The sequence below is a fragment of the Crocodylus porosus genome, unplaced genomic scaffold (assembly GCF_001723895.1).
Source record: "Crocodylus porosus isolate Cpor-Errol unplaced genomic scaffold, CroPor_comp1, whole genome shotgun sequence".
Classification (NCBI taxonomy): Eukaryota; Metazoa; Chordata; order Crocodylia; family Crocodylidae; genus Crocodylus; species Crocodylus porosus.
Genome location: NW_017728926.1, coordinates 6,627,110 through 6,645,095, shown reverse-complemented (window position 1 = coordinate 6,645,095; position 17,986 = coordinate 6,627,110). Strand labels below are relative to the sequence as shown.

General features: G+C 46.6%; 1 protein-coding gene across 4 annotated transcripts in view; it reads left to right on the top strand.

Moving 5' to 3' along the window:
* The window catches only part of SKI (SKI proto-oncogene), a 139,804-nt gene that overhangs the window by 109,875 nt on the left and 11,943 nt on the right, over positions 1–17,986 (top strand). Inside the window, exons 2-5 of one of the 4 annotated variants that reach the window (XM_019541285.1) lie at positions 14,109–14,234; positions 14,764–14,879; positions 16,251–16,513; positions 17,602–17,903. In XM_019541285.1, coding sequence (XP_019396830.1) covers positions 14,109–14,234; positions 14,764–14,879; positions 16,251–16,513; positions 17,602–17,903 — 807 coding nt within the window. Of the gene's footprint in view, positions 1–14,108; positions 14,235–14,763; positions 14,880–16,247; positions 16,520–17,601; positions 17,904–17,986 lie in introns of all 4 variants that reach the window. The other 3 variants (XM_019541282.1, XM_019541283.1, XM_019541281.1) reach the window with 3 other exon arrangements.

Below are 17,986 nucleotides of genomic sequence, written 5' to 3'. Positions count from 1 at the left end.
TTTCTGTAAACAAATACCTGCCCATATAACGAATGGGGTGACTCTCATATCTTTCATTCTACACAACCTCCAAGTGACGTGAGCATCACCGAGATCTGTAGGACTGCATTCAACTGCTAAATGAAAGAAAACCCCTTTTTCTCTTGGGCGGCCTCCTCTCCTCGCAGTAGCCAGTATGTGCGGAAGGAAGGAAGGAAATAGCACGATGGGTTTCACAGTCTGGGGCGGCCGGCAGAAGGCCTACTTGTCAACATCAGAACCATTTTCAAGCCTTACACCATGCGTGTTGACATGAAATGAGTTTGGATATGCGTTTGAGAGACGTTTTCTTGTTTAGGTGCCTTTGTCAATTTGCAGCCACAGTTCCTGAGGCGACTGGTTAGTTTAGTATTGCTCTGTTTTATTTTTAAAGGAAGAGTTTGTCTAGGTTCTCCATGCTCTTTCTCACATGCAAGTTGCATACCAGCCCAGCTGGGGTTGAATCTGCCATGCAGCAAGTTGAAATCAAGTAAAAAATCATGGAAAGCCATAGATAGCATCATTCCTTATTTACATCAGAGGAGTCTTTAGGTACAGGTGAGTAAGCTTGCATTTCCCAAGCGCTGGCAACATTTAGCTATCTTCCCATTTTGAATCAAGGCAGGTTATGTGCTTTCGGGGGACCACAGGCTAGTAATACTGGCACCGGAGGAATAGGAAATAACAAATCCGTACATTCTCCAGCTCATTAGCAGTCTGCCCAGGTACTGGAGGAGGGCTTAGCAAAACAACAACAAAACCCCATCTGTTTTCTATCAATTTTAGGTTTCTCCCCTCATTTCTCTTTTGAGTTCATAAACTGCCTGGCTGCTGAAGTTCATTATGCATCGGGTGGTATTTGAGGAAGAAGAACACGCCTGCTAGAGCCGATATTGGTGGAGGCCACAAGGGGAATACTTGCCCTTTTATGTAATGTTTGAAATTAAAATGAGATCCTTGGCTGGCAGAATGGATGTGTTGCAACTTTTTGCTCATCCCTGCACGCAGGAACGGATGCCTCAGAGACAATTTCAAGCTGGAACTTACAGGCAGTTCGGGAGCGGGCTCTGGTTTTAATTAAAAGTAAGAAAAAAAGCCGGGGGGAGGGGAGGGTAAGCATTCTGCCTGAGAAGTGCACTTTTAGTTCCCAGCCCATTGACCCACAGAGGATGTGTTCAGGATTTAGATATGACAGGGGAGGGCTGTTTAAAGGAGGTTACAGTTTTCCGTCATTGGATTTTGCTTCTATTAAACCTGAAGGCAAGATTTCCTCAACTTCAGCGGGAGTAGAAGCAAAGTCTTTAGGAACGTCCCAGCCTCCAAACCTCCTCCCACCAGCTTTCCTTGGACATATGCAGACATGCGTGTTTGTGTGCACGCACATTCAGCTTCTTTCTCTTTCCCTCACTTCCCCACACCCTGCATATCAACATAGCATTAGAGTTCCCACACAGCCCTTGCCAATAAAAACGACCGGAGGAAAAGGGGCCATTTTTCCTGCCTAGTCCCTCTGACCTGGTTTACACTAGTCTCAATTGTTGGCTCTGCTCCAGCCTTGGGATTTTTTTCTTTAACCACAGGGTAGGGAATTCTTTTCAAACCATATTTTAGTTTCCAGTGGAAGGGCAAAGCAGTCTCTTGGCCAGTGGAAAAGGGACTCCTATTTTGTGCTGACCAAGTGCCAAAAGCCAAGTACATGTCTTGTTTCACAAGTACAACTGACTGACTTAATATTTTTGGAGTTTTCCTTAAAGAAAAGTTTTCCAGTGGGAACACAGTTCTCCAGGGTTTAGTTCTTGACATTCGGGTTAGCCAGGGTCACCCTTGGGTATTTGGAGAAGCAACGTAATGGTGACAGCAGGGGGCTGTGTTCCAGGCCTGGCCCGTGAACTGAACACACAACGTTCAGATCAATGAGCATAGCGTTACCTCCCCCTGCACACTGCGGTCCCGTTAGAAAAGCAACACTCGTCCATGGACACTGCTAGTAGTATCACAGGTGCAGAATCATTTCTAATTCTGCGTAATTGAAAAAGTATGGTAACTTCTGGCACTTTGGGTACATGGACTACCCTATAAGGGCCACCGTATTCTTTCACTTGTACGGCAGCTGGAATCTAAAAGGCATTATTTTACAACTGAAAACAGATAGAATTAATTCATTCAACTGGGTGCATTTTTTTTTTCCAGCTTGCTCAGAGTGAAATACATCCTATTTAATATAGCTAGACACACTTGCATACATGCACAGATGTACGCACATCCCCATGTAAAAGAATATCTAAGGCTGCATTCCAGCTGCTCTCCTAAACAGATCTTTTTATGTATGTTGGGGTTTTTCGATTGCCCAATCCCAGCTGTGCAACCTCGCTGGGCTTTGTGTGTGTTTTGATGTGGTCATGAGCAAGGATCTCATCAAGGGTTGCATGTCTAAAATCCTCCCCAGATTTAGTCAGCTTGGTCAACCCTGTGGGTGTCTGGGAGTGACTTCAAGGATAGGAGATGTTTATGTCTGGCTCGGAGCTTCTCGGAAAAGCTAGCTAAAACTAGCTGTAGCTTATTATAAAATATATATAATATGCACACACACAGACGCACACGCACTGATACACTGTGGTTTTCCTTTGTGAAGCAACATCTGAATCTTGATATAGATTGAAGTTTAAAGAAAGTTAAAACTGCACTTACTGAAGGGGGAGCGATGGCATTTTTTATTTGAAAGCAGTGAAATACAGATGGGGTTCTCCCTTGCTGAAGTCGTTCTTCCAGAGCTCGCATGCATATAGGGCTGCAGCAGGCGGGGAAGTGCCTTTATAAGGACGTTGTCTGGACCCAAGTGCTCTTGCTTAATTGTGCCCTTGAAAAAAATGGTAAACCAACAACATCGCAAAACTGTTCCCATGTTCTCTGCTGGCTGGAAGAATGGCTTGCTTCAAGTCTTAAAGTCCAGCTGAATGGGCTTAATTGTCACTCATCAAATTCCCAACACCAGAGATTTGCAGGATCAGGCTCAATGCTGCTGAGGAACCAGTTTCAGTGAAAGATTCAACCGGCTGAGGAGGAGAGTGGGAGTTTAATTCCTGACTTAAGGAATAATATTGGACCAGTTCAATTGGAAGAGCAGTTTCGTTCAATGTAATTTTCAAGCCAGACTCACTGGCTCTTTCTGCGATCCCACTTCTGCAAAACATTAATCTCAGAAATACGTGTGCAAACTACAGTCCAGCCTATAGCAACCCTAGAGTATCCCAGGAGCCTTGTTTACAACAAATCCACAGCCATTTTTGTCCTAATAAATAGGCTTCTGTGCATAAATAATGCCAAGATCCCCCACTTTACTAAATTCATAACCTCTCTGGAGTTGCTAAATTGTATTTAGCACTTCAAAAGGCAAGTTGTGCACATATTCACGTTTCTTTCCTTCCAGATCCTGCAGGATTCTTTTTTTATTTGTTATAATGATCACAACTGTTAAAAAAGATTGTTTTATGTGGAATCACTGTTAGTTGCAGCCGTGCAAATAAAAGAGGAAGAAGTGTTCACACAGATCAACAATTTAAAAACAAATTTCTGTCTAGTGCTGGCCAGGAAGTTTGGAGGTGGAAGGGGACATGCCAGCTGCTGGGCTGGGTGAAGAATCAGAAAATCAGGTTAATTTATCACCACACAAGGCATTTAATGGGGCGGGGGGGGGGGCGGGATTCTTTCGGGAATTGTATTAGACTGAGAAAGTAAGGATGAAGGAAGAGGGGGTTATTTGTGGGAAGCTGAATGTGCTGGGCTCCCTTCACATTTATGCTGGCATAAATCATGGAGTGGCTCCGTTGGGGTCAGAGGAGTTCACAGATATAAGTGAGCGGGGAATTAGCCCCTTTGTTCCCAGATCCATGAGATGAACCTTTACTGTATGACTAAGATGCTGCATCTTGCATAACTTTCTTTGGCTGAATCTGGCTGGCAGGTGGCATTTGCATTACTGTCGAGTCAAACAAGGCTTACGATCAACCTGGAGATGCTCCCTCTGGGAGTCGGGACAAGAAGTCCAGGTCGGGTCAGCAGCAGGAGGGATAGCAGGTTAGTTCCAGGGAGATGCACTGGCTTGCACGGCTGTGTAAAGGGCCCTCTGAAGTGCTTTCAGCTGTGGTTTGTGAAGATTTCCCCACAGGTCAGACTTGGGGCGACATGGCGGCAGCCAGCGAGCGCGTTGGGGAAAGCAGGACGAGAAAGCAAATACTTCATGTCATCGAGCCTCCCAAAATGATGGGGTAGAATGAATATTCTCTGCTTCCATCAGGGCTGTAGAGGGGAGGTAGAGAGCTCTGTGCTGTGACGGTCTGGCCTCTTGCCATTGAAACCAGAAACATCATAGCAAACCCCCCAAAGATTGTAGTAAGTGTTTCCTAGAACTGATGTTTAGATGTGGTAGGTTTTTCTCTTTTAAATGTATACAGTAGGGATGCAGTAAATCTTCCGCCAGTGCTCTGCGCTCACTCTTACACCGAGACAGGTCGTTTATAGCTATCAATCTGCATCAGACTAAATATTTTTCTGCAGTCCATGTGAAAGTGTAGTTCTTGATAGAAGCTCTTTAATATCTTATTAATCACTGCCAGGCATGTTGCAAAGAGGCTGTAGGATGTTGTAGGAACCAAGTGTTTCAGCTAGCCCAGGTGTAAAGGTTTTAAAGGGTTTGGATGAAGGGGAACCTGAAGCTAAAATACTCCAGTTTGGGGTTCTCCAGGAGTTGGTTCACAACTGAGTATGCAGGGCTCCGTTCTCCTCTGCCTTACTCTGATTTGATCCACCTGTAACTCCGTTGGCTTCAGCAAAGCTACTCCTGATTTGCACTGTCAAAGTGAGAGCAGAGTCTGGCCCATGGTTCATAAAAATGCATGGATAATAATCTGTTTTTCAAGCCCCCATGTTTCCTGGGAGCGAAACGAGTAGATTTGAGCACTTGCCAGGAAGATACGGCACACCTTCCCAAACTGCCATTCAGTGCTGTGGTTAGTGCAGTTTTGTCGCTGTATATGAGACAAAATACCTGAATGGCTCTGAGCAGCCTTTAAAATGTACTGTTAGGGGAGTAAGTAGGATAAGGGACTGCATATCAGTTACTGGAACGTCACGGCGCTTAATAATAGTTGACATGTCTGTATCCTCTTCAAGTAAAGGTTCTGTTTAATTAGGTATTAAGTCTCAAAACATCCTTGAGAAATCCCCAATTTGTATGTGAGTCACCTGAGTGTATGTAACTAGCTTAAGGTCATCCAGTAAATCGGTAGCAGAGCTTATAAGTCCTGTCTCCCAGTTCCTTTCTCTACTTTAATATTTCCTGAAAAACTGTCAGATGATTTCTTTGGTTTTATTTTAATTCAGGGGTGTCAAACTCATCTGGTCCCATGAGCCAGCTGAGTGTGGCAGGGCTGGTCCATGGTCAAGTGAATGCCTTGCCCTGCTTGTTGAATGCAACACGTTCACAGTTTGCTCCGGCTAGTGCAGGACTGCACTGCACACCACATCTGTGTGGGACCACATGCAGTACCCGCTGTACCCAGTCCTGGACGTGCACTGCACGTGGAGCAGCTGGGAGCGGGGAGGTGAGGAGCACGGGTCCCAGACCAGCAGGAGCAGGCACCCCATGCAGCATGCATCCTGGACTGGCTGAAATGTAGTGCACATGCAGCGCACGTCCCAAACCCTGCGTGCGGGGTGGATTCTGCGCGCGCCAGACCTAGAGACAGCACCAGGAGCTGAATGATAGGGCCTCACAGGCTGGATGTGACCCGCAGGACATATCTTTGACACCCCTGTTTTAATTAGACAGTGCAGAGGTGATGAAGGGATGAGTTCTTAAAATATTCTTGTTTCCCAGTTGGGGTTGAACACTCATGGCCTTTCTTTGGGCTAGCTCTGGCTGCATACTGGGCATCTTAGAGGCTCCTGGGGCCTTTTTTTCCTGGGAAAACAAATTCAGACATCTGGGGGCCCCTTTAAGGTACACTCAGTGATAACATGTGATCACTTACTCTCCTTTCCACAGCACTCTTACAGTAAGTCGCAAGGGGCTGGGAGCTTGATCCTGATAAGGGTGAACACCCAGTTTGCTGAGTCAAACAAGCAGCTCGCTTCTGTGCTACATTTCACACTCAGATACCACAGCAACAAGCACCGTGTAAATGCCTGGAAAGGAAGATTAGAGCTGACTCTCATGGGGTTTTGCATTTTGGCTACTGAATTTCTGTCTGGAGGCAGAGGGCGTGGGGGTGGCAGTGGTATTAAAAAAAAACCCAGAAGGAAAGCTGGTTCTGGTGAAGTGTTGTGGCCTGGCCGCACTTAGAGAGCAAAGTCCTTCTTTTCACAAAATGAGAAGTGACAGCCAGCTCCTCCCTTCCCGCTCAGCACTCGGGTGTGAGCCCCTTTTGGGTTTTAGCTGGGGTTTGCATTAAGTGATCTTTTCCCCAGGACCTCATGGTAAGTCAGTGGCAGAATGAAGAACTGAACCCAGATGGGCTGAGTCCCATTTCAGTGCCCCTCCTGAATCCACGTTCCCTACCTGCGAGCTTGGCACTGAGTTACATGAAGGCATGCTCTCACCTTACGATACATGCATGACCGTGCCCAGCAGATTGCTGCACTTTCTTTGCAGCTCTTTCAAGCTCCCTCTAAGACACAGCTATGTGTCTAGATCACAAGTTGCCTTGGGATAAATGAGCAAAGTGAGAGAAGGAGATTTCTTTTAATGTACATTTGGCCCAGACCTCCCCACCCACAACTGGTTTTCAGTCGCTCACTGATTTTGAGCCAGGATCCACTAAGTCAGCGGAAAGACTGTTGACTTCACTGGCCTTTGGAGTGGCTGTAGGTGTAGGCCACTTTTTTCCTCCAGCATTGCAAAGGCACGCACCTTTAACTGGATCATAACTTTGCCTTGTACTGCTGCTCACCCATTTGGATACCACTGGATGCCAGCATACATATTGTCATTCTTCAGCTGCTTGCTGCTTTATTTTTAAAGAATGTTTCTCTGGCAGTGTCTGACACGTTTCTAACCCCCAAGACGCCTGCCTTTGAGGTTTTACCAAAACGGTCTCAGACTGGCGTCTGGTCTTGTGGTTTCTACCCTTAATGAGAAATTCATTTAATTTTCACGCCCCGACTGAATAGCTGCTGAAACAGGAAGCTCCACCCTTTCTCATGGTATAACTGAACTTCGGTTTTTGCAGACTGGCTGCAAAACCAGCAACCTGAACATAGCAATATCAGGCTATGTGTGGATTTATGGGCTTGTCCCTGATTTTAAGTTTGCTAGTTTTATGCGGTTGTAACTTCAGAGACTCCAACTCCTGATCTACACCCCTGCAAAACAGATAAGACATAGGTTTGACTGTCTGCTGCACTTACCCTGACTATGTAGAAAGATGCACATATAGGAAGTGCCTGTTAATGTGCAAAGGTTTGGTCTACTGTGTTGCCTTTTCAAGTCCTCCATATCCAAAATTATTGTGTGGGGAAAAGCCTAAACCTTTTAGGTACAGCCCTGTGTCAGGGGTGTAGAGCTGAGCGACTTAGGAAAGGAATAGGGAATCCCAACTTGAAGCTCTGTATCATTGTTGCGTTGTAGCTCTGCATAAGCCACCGTTGCCTATGATGGAGCTGGCCCTGAGTCTGGACCCGACCTGGGCTGGGCCTAGCTTTTAGCCACGGAGGGTCTGATGTAAAAACTTCAATGAGCCCAAGGGGAACAAGCAGCTCCCCGCCGTCTCCGGTTCTAGGAAGGCTCCCCGTCATGCCACCGAGTCACGGGCTGGGAAGAGAAGAGCCTGTGGCTCAGCAGTGCCTGCTCCCACGTCAGACCTGGGTGTGCTGGTTCTGTTCCTATCTCTGCACGTGCATTTTGCTTGCTTGCTGGCTGGTGAGTTAACATCAGAAGCCTCTGCCGGGGCCCTCAGCCTCAGCTGCCAGCTCTGCAGAGCCCTCACCCTGGAGAGGCAGCCTCAGGTAGGAGCAATCAGGGAACCACCCAAAGGGCCAGCTGGCTGCTTGGCCCCGCGCTCTTCCCCTATTAAGCTGCTGTGCGGCAAGAAGCACAGGGCCCCGGAGGAGCCGATGCAGCCCAGCCTTTCATCTGTACTTAGCAGAGGTTCAGCTCAGCAGGCTGACGTAGGGCTTAGATTGCCTAGTCAAGGTGGAAAACTGTCCCCTGTGCGAAGCCGGCTTCCCCTTGTACCCACAGCAGTGATTTGGGATGACTGGCACACAGCAGAAAGGCGAGTCCCACTCTCTTTGACTCTGTGGTCAGATGAAGCTGAGTTTAGCGCTTGAAAGACATTTCCAGTCAGGTAAGATAAAGCAATTTCTCTTGATGCTGTTCCCATGTCCCTAGTCTATTTTAAGCTCCATTGAAAGGGCAGGGTTAAGGTTGGGGAATAGCTAGATCCCGTCGGCCTGTTGAGAGCCTGTGCGCAGAGCGTGCTCTTTCCCTTTAACTGCCTGGTTTCTGTGCAGAGATGAATTGGTAACCCCATGCAGTGTGGGTCACTGCACCTGCTCCCAGCCTGTCAGATCTTCTCAAAGCTACAATAATAGCCACAGTGGCCAGGCTTGCCCTGCATCACTGAACTCAAAGAGCAAAAGCCTGAAGTTTTTCTTTTCTCACTCATGCTCTCCCAGCCATGGGGGTGCTGCATTCACACCTAGCCTGGGAAAGGGTAATAATCCTGGGCGGCATACAAGCGTTTCCCCCATTTAACCTGGAGAGCGGAGGCTGCTTTAGGCTTTTGGGATTTGAGGTGAACGTGAGGCTGAGACTCGGGTTAGGATTAGACCCAGCAAAGGGGACATTTGGGGCTGAATGGGGAAGAATGGATTTTTCCTCTCTGGGAATTGACTCCCAAGCCCCGTATTTCCCAGGCAGGTGCAGCCCTGCTTGGCTCCAAGCTCATTTATCCCCAAAATCAAGTTCACATTGGCCCATCTTCCTCTTTTCTTAACACCAGGTAAACCTCTCTATAGTTGCTGAAATGCCTGCTAGTGGATACCATGACAGACAAGGGCTGGGTCCGTCAGTTGTGGTCTGATAGGCGAATTCATGTGTTTCTGTGACTTAGCTCAGGACCGTGACCATCATCCTTGCACATGATCCCAAGCATCCCCTGGTTTAGGCAGCTACTTTAGCATTTCTGACACCGCAAGACACAACACTTTCTTTTCCAAGGAGGCAAATTAAACTCCAGGGCTGCCATCATTCGCCCTGTGTGCACTGGCAGAATTCGTGTAGCACACAGTTGGTTTCGTAGGCAAGAGGGGATCAAACATTATGTTGGACCCCAGGCCAGAGTGAGCGTGTTGTGGCACTGCCCACAGCTCCTAGAGGCTTCAGCACCTAAGACACTTTGACTGTCGTTCTTCCCCACAGTAGGAAAGTACTGCCCTGTCTGCAGTGGTCTTAGCTTATCCCCTAGTGCAGTGATTCTCAACACGGTGCCACTGCACCCGGGGTTGCCTTGAGATCTTTTCAAGGGTGCTGTACAATATTAGGACTGTTAGGTTTGCAAGCACTATTCACAAGATAAACCCAGAGATTTCAAATAGAAATCGATAGATGTGGCCTTTCTGAGTTCCTTGCAACAACAAAACTGCTCTATTATTTTCTGGGGTCGGAAAAAAAGAGTGAGAACTAGGAGCTGGCCTTTTCCAGGGGGTGCTGCGAATCTATCCAGGCATACCTTGAGTCTAAAAAGGTTGCAAACCACTACTCCAGTGGATATCATAAATTGCCTTATATGCACACAGCACTCCTTGTGCTATGTAGCATAACCTCTGGGGAATAAAGGAGCCTGGGTACCAAAAAATCGCTTGCTCAGCCCAGATGCGCAAAGCTGGAAACAGGATAAAAATGAGAGCAACGTGATGAGGGAAAGATGTTTGTTGGCCCTGCCAGCTCCAGAGAGAGCACCCACGAATGATCACACAAAAATGCCTGGACAGTTTTGTACTCTTAGGTCCAAGTTTTCTCACTATGCTGCCTTAAAAAGGAACCTGTGCATGACATGCTGGCTTGCCACATTGTCTGCTGAGTGTTTTTATTGTTTGGCATTAAGGAGTTGGTGTCTTTCCTGAGAAGCAGAGGATCAGAAATCATCTCCATTGATCTCATGCTTTGTTAATACCATACCTAATCAAGCTAGTGAATTTGGCCTGATGTCAAATGTGATCCCATTTGGCCAGAATCCAAATTAACCTGATTAATTCCAGTTTGAGTTTAAAGAGAGCCAGCAAGGATATTAGGCCCAGCATTTCCCCTGTCTTTCTTTCTGTATTCTTCTCCTCAAAAATCAAATGCTTGTTAAAAAGGCATTGTCAGCTTCCCACAATGGTTTTAAGTTCTTTTATAACGAGGTTGCTTATATAGCGCTAGTCTCATGAGTGACCTTAGTGCAGCAAATAGCTTTGCACAACTTACATGAATTATACAGTGAGAACCCATTGGTCTTGTGCAATGCAGGCAAAGGGAAAAAGTTAAGGAAAGAGCTGTTTCTACCTCCTTCAAGCTCTTACCAGAACCTGGGAGGTGGATTGTTTATAAGAACTGGTAAAAAGCAGTGTTTAACAGTTGCTCCAGACTTTTAATTTTGTATTTTAATTTTGTAATCGTGTCTGTGTAATATATTTGAGGGCAGAAAGAATGATCATGCACCGCTGTGCTGTGTCTTGCCATGCTGGCAGTTGTGGTCACGGTGAAGGTGACAGATTGGTATTTTGTCAGTGTTGATATTAGCTGACAGTCTGTCCTAGGGTAGGGGGTAATCCGTGAATGTTGTGGAAATGGAGTGGGGGTTGGTTGTTCTTCATGCACAGTCATATTTTTTGCATTTTGGTATGGCCAGACTGCAGGGGTGTTCGTGGGCTTTCCCTTGTAATTTTCCACCGCCTCACTCCCAGGTTTTGAGTTGTTGTTTGTGCTCCCTTGTAGTTATGAGAAGATTAGATTCTGCCTCTTTCATCCAAAGGCTTGGCTTTCCAAAACAAATTTCGTGCTAGGATAAAAGCCATACAACAGCGTGCTTTGTGACTCAGGTGACTGCATTACCTGCCTATTGTGTGGCCGGTCACTGGTGGACCGGTTTGAAAAGCCAGAGCCATTTTTGCCGTGCAAAGACTGCAGACTTCAGAAGAGGTTGAATGAACATATCTTAGTGAAGAGGGGGGAAATGTTTTCAGTGGGTGCCCAGACAGATAAGAAGGTAATGAGAGGAAGCACTCAGCTGAGTGGTGCACGCAGCCTGGCACAGCAGCTCACTGCTCTCTGGATTTCAACAATTTGTTCTGATTTCTTGCTGAACGCTGTTGGTGCTAAGTTCAGTATTTCACAAAAGCGTTTATTGTCACGGGCAGGGAGGAATCGGTCGTTAGTATTATAGCAGTATCTCAAGGCCTATTATGCATGGGGCTGCTGCCACTTGAACAGTAGCTCATGCCCGGAAGAGTGAGTAATCCAAGTGGGCAAGGCAGGGATACGGTGGCCGGTACAAGGGAGGTGAACCTGATGTGCCTGAGCTCATGTGGCAGCTCTGTGGTCATGTCAGCATGCAAACCTAGGTCCTTTGTGTCGCCGTGCAGTGACCTACCCATCAGGTGATGGCTTTTCACTGTATTGCCGCATATCGGAAGATGATAGTGCTTTCCCCCTTCCCCCAGCCCTATCACTTCCTTTGTAGAGAAGGCAGAGGGGCAGGAGGCTTCCTCGCTTCACACCCTTACATGGGATTTCCTGATGCGGCTCACCCACAAAGGAACGGATCAGCACTGAGGGGTTGCAGACTTTCCCTGGGCCGCTCCAGTTTTTGCAGCTCTGCCTTGGATGTCAGTTTGGTTTTAAGAAAAAAAGGAAAGGGCGAGGAGGGGAAAGCAAGAGAGGTGCCGTCCCTTTAAACATGTAAATGAGAGTGTTCAGAGTTAAATCTCTCCCTTCAAGCCCTTTTAAGACTTGACACTTTCCTCCCCTTTCCCCAGCGCTGTTTGTTTTTACACTTGACCTGTGGTACAAATCCCATTATGGCATTATCTCTGTGTGTTTAGTTTAGGGCCCAGAGTGGCTGTCTCCAGCCCTGCCTGAGCAGAGCGTTCTCCCCGGCAGGGGACGGGTCTCCATGTTAAGTCTTGCCACCTGTTGCCTTTTTCATTCCAGGTCCCTCTCCTCCCCCTCCACCCCAGCTCCCCTCCCCACATTGCTCACCATCCCCAGCGGATAGGGCTGGGATTGGCAGTCAGTTGCCAAATACTTTTCTGATGCCGTCACCGCTTCTGCACGGAGCGTATCTCGGAAAGCACAAGTGAACCTTTTCCAACACGCTGTCCTGTGCTTTCTGCGCTAGGCATTCAGCAGTGCCCCTTCCTCGCAGGGTACGTGCAAAGGGCTGCGCCACAGCTGATTTCAGAACGGCCGCAGAGAAACGGAGGAGCGCTGAAGCGGCGCCCAGAGAAGCCGTTGCAAATCAAAGCTGGCGTTCGGCACTGGCATGGGCTAATTTTGTATTCATGGTTACACGTATACACACCCATGTCATTCTGCATCATCTGCTACGTATGAAAGCTGCCCCAGCCTCCCGCGTGCCAGAGATTGCTTTAGTAAGAGATCCGTACCCATTTTGGGTACATTACAGCACATATTGGGCCACGGAAGCCATTGTAGCAGTGCAGGCTGCCAGATTAACTGGCATTAACTAGATACCGGTTGGCTGGAGCTGCAGCTTTGCAAAGCTGCCCTGGCACCCATAAAAACAGTAGACTGCTCGTGTACCTTTCTGCAAGAGTTAGCTCCAAACTGAGGTGGGCAAAGCAGCGTGTTTGGTATTGGCACAGTTTGGTGAGGGTGGTTGCGGCTAAGGGACTGAGGGTCTTTTGGCATATTCTTATCCCAGCTCTGCCTGCTCCTGGTGTGACTTGTGGATCAATCACTTAACCACAGCCCTCCACAGTGAGTGCTCTTTAGGGAGGGCTCTGCATGCAAGTGTCTGACATTTCCAGACAGTGCTGCGTTGCACCCGCTGACAAGTAGGCCCCTTCAGAGTGCCACATGTTGGACACCCAAATATCATTAACTGCTTGTGTGCCTCAGTTTCCTTGTCTGTAAAAGAAAAGCAATGATACTTAAAGTGCTGTCAGATGAACGGATGGAAAGTTCTGTGAAAGTATAGGTTATTAATACTGGGCATAGCCATATGGTGCTGCTGCCTTAATTACTGCCTCGTTGGACACAACTATGGAAAACCAATGAGCTTACCAACTTACGGAAAGAAAGATAGGAATAGAAACAAAGTTGGTGCATTCTTGTTTTATTATTTGTACTCTTGATACAGAATGAGGTCCGGAGCCCTCTCCCTCCCACCTGATAGCCTTGTTTGTGCTGGCTGAGCTTCAGACTGGTATCCCCAATGTACCAGTTAAACCAGTAGTTACCAATTTTTTTGCAAGCCACACTGGGGTTGTAGGAATTTTATTCTTTCACAGTGTTGAAGGAAAGGAGTCCTGCTTGCCAAAGGGCTTTCTTATGCTTGAGGGTGATTTATAGGCCAAGCTGAGCCACTTGTGGAAAAGGCAAAGCAGCTCTTGGCAGCGCCCCCAGAATCCACTGCAGCTGTGGGGTAGTGAAGTCATCGGCATAACAACCATTGCAAACAGAATAACAAAGTCTGCTCTGTTCTCATTTAAAATACACTTTCCAATTCAGAAACCACATTAAAACTCACCTTTCTGCATACACTAATAATAAAAAAGGCAGATGTCTCCCGGCAATATGGTGTGAATGGCTCAATTATATTTCTGCTTCATTTTAGCCTTGTATCATAAACTTTGTGACATTCCTATTTCTAATGAATGAATGAAGGCAGCATTGTGTTGTGGTTTACATTTGTCTCCGTCCCTTTGTCTCTTCCATTTGTGGCTGTGACGGATCATTTAAAGAAGCCGCAGAAAAGATCAATATTTGTTTTAAATATCAAGTTTGCTTTGCCTTTTATCCTGGCACTAAAATTACTGAAAAGAGTAATTATTAAATTTCTGCCCTTTTTCCCTCTTCTTCCCTTTAGGTCCCTTCGGATCCTCCTGCTTCCAAAAAACCCAAAATAGATGACTCTACTTCTCAGTCTCCAAATTCAAGTGAGAAGGAAAAGCAGTCCAGCTGGTTACGGTCCTTGTCCAATTCATCCAACAAGGTGACTCTTAACACAGTTTTGTTCAAAGTAGACAGATAAAATCAGTACTTGGTGTCCTTCTACTGAGGCCAGTAGAGCAAGACAAGGGACGACTTTGGCCCAAGCCTCCCTCCTTTCCCTGAAGAGCAGTGAGTTTTCCTGTCCTCCCATTTTTCCTGCCATCTCTCATTGAGCCCTGGCCTCGGTGTGAGATGAAGCAAGCGGTTTGTTCGTGCTTTGGAGGAACAGGGATTCTGAAAGACCCAGGAGCCTCGTGTGTTCCCTTGCAAACCACATATTATTTATTGGCAAGCACCGCCTGTATAGTATTTTAAATTTAATCCAATTCAGCTCTTCCAGTGAAAGCTGCTAAGCAATTAAGTCCAGTAAGCCAACCTGGCCTGGGAATTGGGTTAGAGATAACAGAATGCATGCATGTGTACGCACACGCTCCCAGCCTCTCTCCGCTGCAGTTTATACTTTTAGAGAAGATATGGGTAACGACCTATTTTCATTCATGTCTTTCCTTTTTCTTTTCCTTCCCTCGCAGAGCATTGGCTGCGTCCACCCCCGTCAGCGACTGTCTGCTTTCCGGCCTTGGTCCCCTGCTGTTTCAACAAATGAGAAAGACCTCTCAACACATCTTCCCACATTGATGCGAGACAGGTAAGAAGACATGAATCAAATGGGAGATAAGTTGGCAGCTGCAGACTTTTCTCTTTCAGAAAGATCTGTCAGATTGCTGGGTATTTCCTTTGACATGGTATCACTGGCAAGTGGGTTTTCATGAGTGAGATGTCCCATGAAAGACTGTGAGCTGATCTGATGGTGCAAAGGTGCACAGTGATTTTGTGCAGATGCTCCAGGACAGTGGTCCCCAGCCTTCGTGGGTTTTGCTGTGTAGGTGTTTGTTGTTACTTGCTTTTCTTTCTGTACAGTTTCATTTCTTTTCACGCACAGGTCTCTACACGTGCACAGCACAGGAACACTTGTGTCTATACCTAAAGTTGTCTGACACTCCATTTTAAATCCTTGTTTTTATTTGCTGGTGACTTTGTGAAATTTGAACTATTTGGGCTAATAATATTCCTGCGAGGTGTCTGCCTCAGGCGAAATTAATGGCTCCCCCCAGACATGTTTCAACTAAAAAGATGCAGGTGTTTTTGAGAAGGGATTCTAGAAAATGCATAAATACATTGGCTCATGTTAAAAAAAAGGGGGGTGGGGGGAGGCTCAACAGTTTTGTTGAGAAACCTGAACAGGCTTGGAATTTACCTGGGAGTAACACTTGTGTCAGAATGTGCCATTTCCTGTCCCTGGAAGAAATCTGACCAGTTCAGAAGCCTCTGAAAAAATTCAGTTTGTACATGCTTAATGAAACTTCAGTGTGTAATTAAAGATTGTGTCATACTGAATATATACAGGGGAGCTGACTTCAGGTTACATGGACAGCCTTAATTCTGGCATTTCCAAAATTGAGAGTGCTTGACATTGCAACAGTGATGCCTTTTAACATGTTTTTTGGATGTAATTTAATATATATGCACTCAAATACTTGCCATGTGGAGAAATAAATGATATGCTGCAGTACATTGTTTGCACTCTCATGGCTTTTCTCCAAGATGTGCAATCTCTAAGGTTGCAAGACATTTGTGGGTGGGTAAAAGTAAAAGCTCAACATCTTGAAAAAATCAGTAAAGTGCCAGATACGTAAGCGTAAAATAGGATTTACTTTTTGGAGACTCGAGTCTCCAACTTCTCTTGTATTTGCATTGTATGTAGTACTGAAACTATAATGTTCGTCACAGTGAAAGGAGGGTATATCTGTAAATCTCTCCTCTGCGTTCAGAACTGTGGCTCACCTAACCAGTACAGAGATTAGCCCAGATCCTCAGCTGATGTAAACGAAGGCTGAAATCAGCAGAAATCCACTGAGTCACGTCAGTTGAGGACCTGGCCATTTGCGTATAATGCTTTGATTAGGAGGTACGTTAAAGGCAAGACAACTAAATGTTTTACCTCTCCCTTTTTCAGCAGTTTTTATTCCTACAAAAGTTTTGAGAGTGCCATAGCTCCCAATGTGGCACTCGCCCCTCCTGCTCAACAGAAGATTGTAAGCAATTCCCCATGTGCCACAGTGGTGTCACGGAGCAACGAGCCACTGAACAGCCCTGCCCAGCCCCGGAAAAGGAAGCTGCATGCAGACACCCCAGCGGTTCCAGAGCCAGTGGCCACTGTCACCACCACTGAAGAGGACAAGGAATCAGAAGCAGAAATTGAAGTAGAGACCAGAGAGGAATGTAAGTGTGAGTTGCACTTGCCTTTCGTTTTTCTCCCCATCCCAGTAATCTTGGGTAGAGTTTTCCACAAGATCCCAAAGGTGCTCAACCCCATTTTGATTCATGTCACCTGAGAACTGACATAACTGCCTTGGGTACCCAGGAAAAGCCCAGTCTTACACAATAATGAAAAACAGGAAATTAACACCTACAAACCTGCATGTGACACTTTTACTGGAGGTTTGCCCCCAAAAGGTCCATGCCTCAAATGCTTCCACAAAACCTGAATCCGTGGCACTGAACTGGGGAAGGGGCTGTGCGGATAAGTACAGTATGACATTTGAATAGAAAACCTGTGGTGCTTTGCTAGCTGATGCAGGACCTGCTCTCAAAACATGGCCTGGGGTTTACTTCCACGCGGAGGGAGATGTGTGGCCTGTAAAATGCCGGCTTGCACACGGTGTCGACTGTGGAATTGTGGTGCAGGAGGAAAATATGGCCCTGAGTGGCAGATCTTCAGTTTGGCATCCAGGGGTCAGGCACACAACTACTACATCTGTGTCGGTTCCCTGAATTTCACTCAGTTATGTATGTCAAGTTCCACTTCATTCTTGTCATGAGGGTTGAGGCATTGAGTGTCCCGTTCAGGTCAATGAAAGCTTTGCCATTGGCTTCAGTGGGTGGAGGATCAGTCCTTAATCTGCGTACAGAGTTTATGCTGTAGTGCCTTACGCGAGTGAACTTCATCCACAGGGAATAATGGGACTTCCCCATCCAATTCTCCCCAATGCTTTGGCAAGGTTTTCTAACCAGGGAGTGCAGAGAATTTGCATGCACTTAAGAGCCTGGTTGGCTAAACCCCAAAGTCCCCGAGCAGGCAAAATTCCCATTGCCCTTGCTGGAAGCCAAGTTGTAGCCTTGGACTTGGAAGTTGTTTGTATTTTTGTCCTACCTCAGAGATCAGCATATAAAATATTCCTTTCCTTTTTGTTTGTAACTTACAGATTGAGGTGCTCCTCTTTTCAGAGGCTTTTTAATTCCAGGTTATGTCATTATGAAATTAAGTACAGTTTTCACTAATGTTTGGATGTTTTTGGTTTTATTTTTAGTTACCTCCTCTCTGTCCTCGCTCTCCTCCCCATCCTTCACTTCATCCAGCTCTGCAAAAGACATGAGCTCACCGGGAATGCAACCCCCAGCCACAGCCAGCAACTCTTTTGAGGTTGCAACCCATGCTGACTCTCACAGCAGTGGATTGGAAGCCGAACTGGAGCACCTACGGCAAGCTCTGGACAGTGGTCTGGACACTAAAGAAGCCAAAGAGAAATTCCTTCATGAAGTTGTTAAAATGAGAGTTAAGCAGGAGGAGAAACTAAATGCTGCGTTGCAGGCTAAACGCAGCCTACACCAGGTAAAATGCAAAATAGCTTCTTATTGTCATTGTCTGCAGATCTCCGAACCAGTCAGCTAGTTCTGCGTTAAAAACACTTCTCG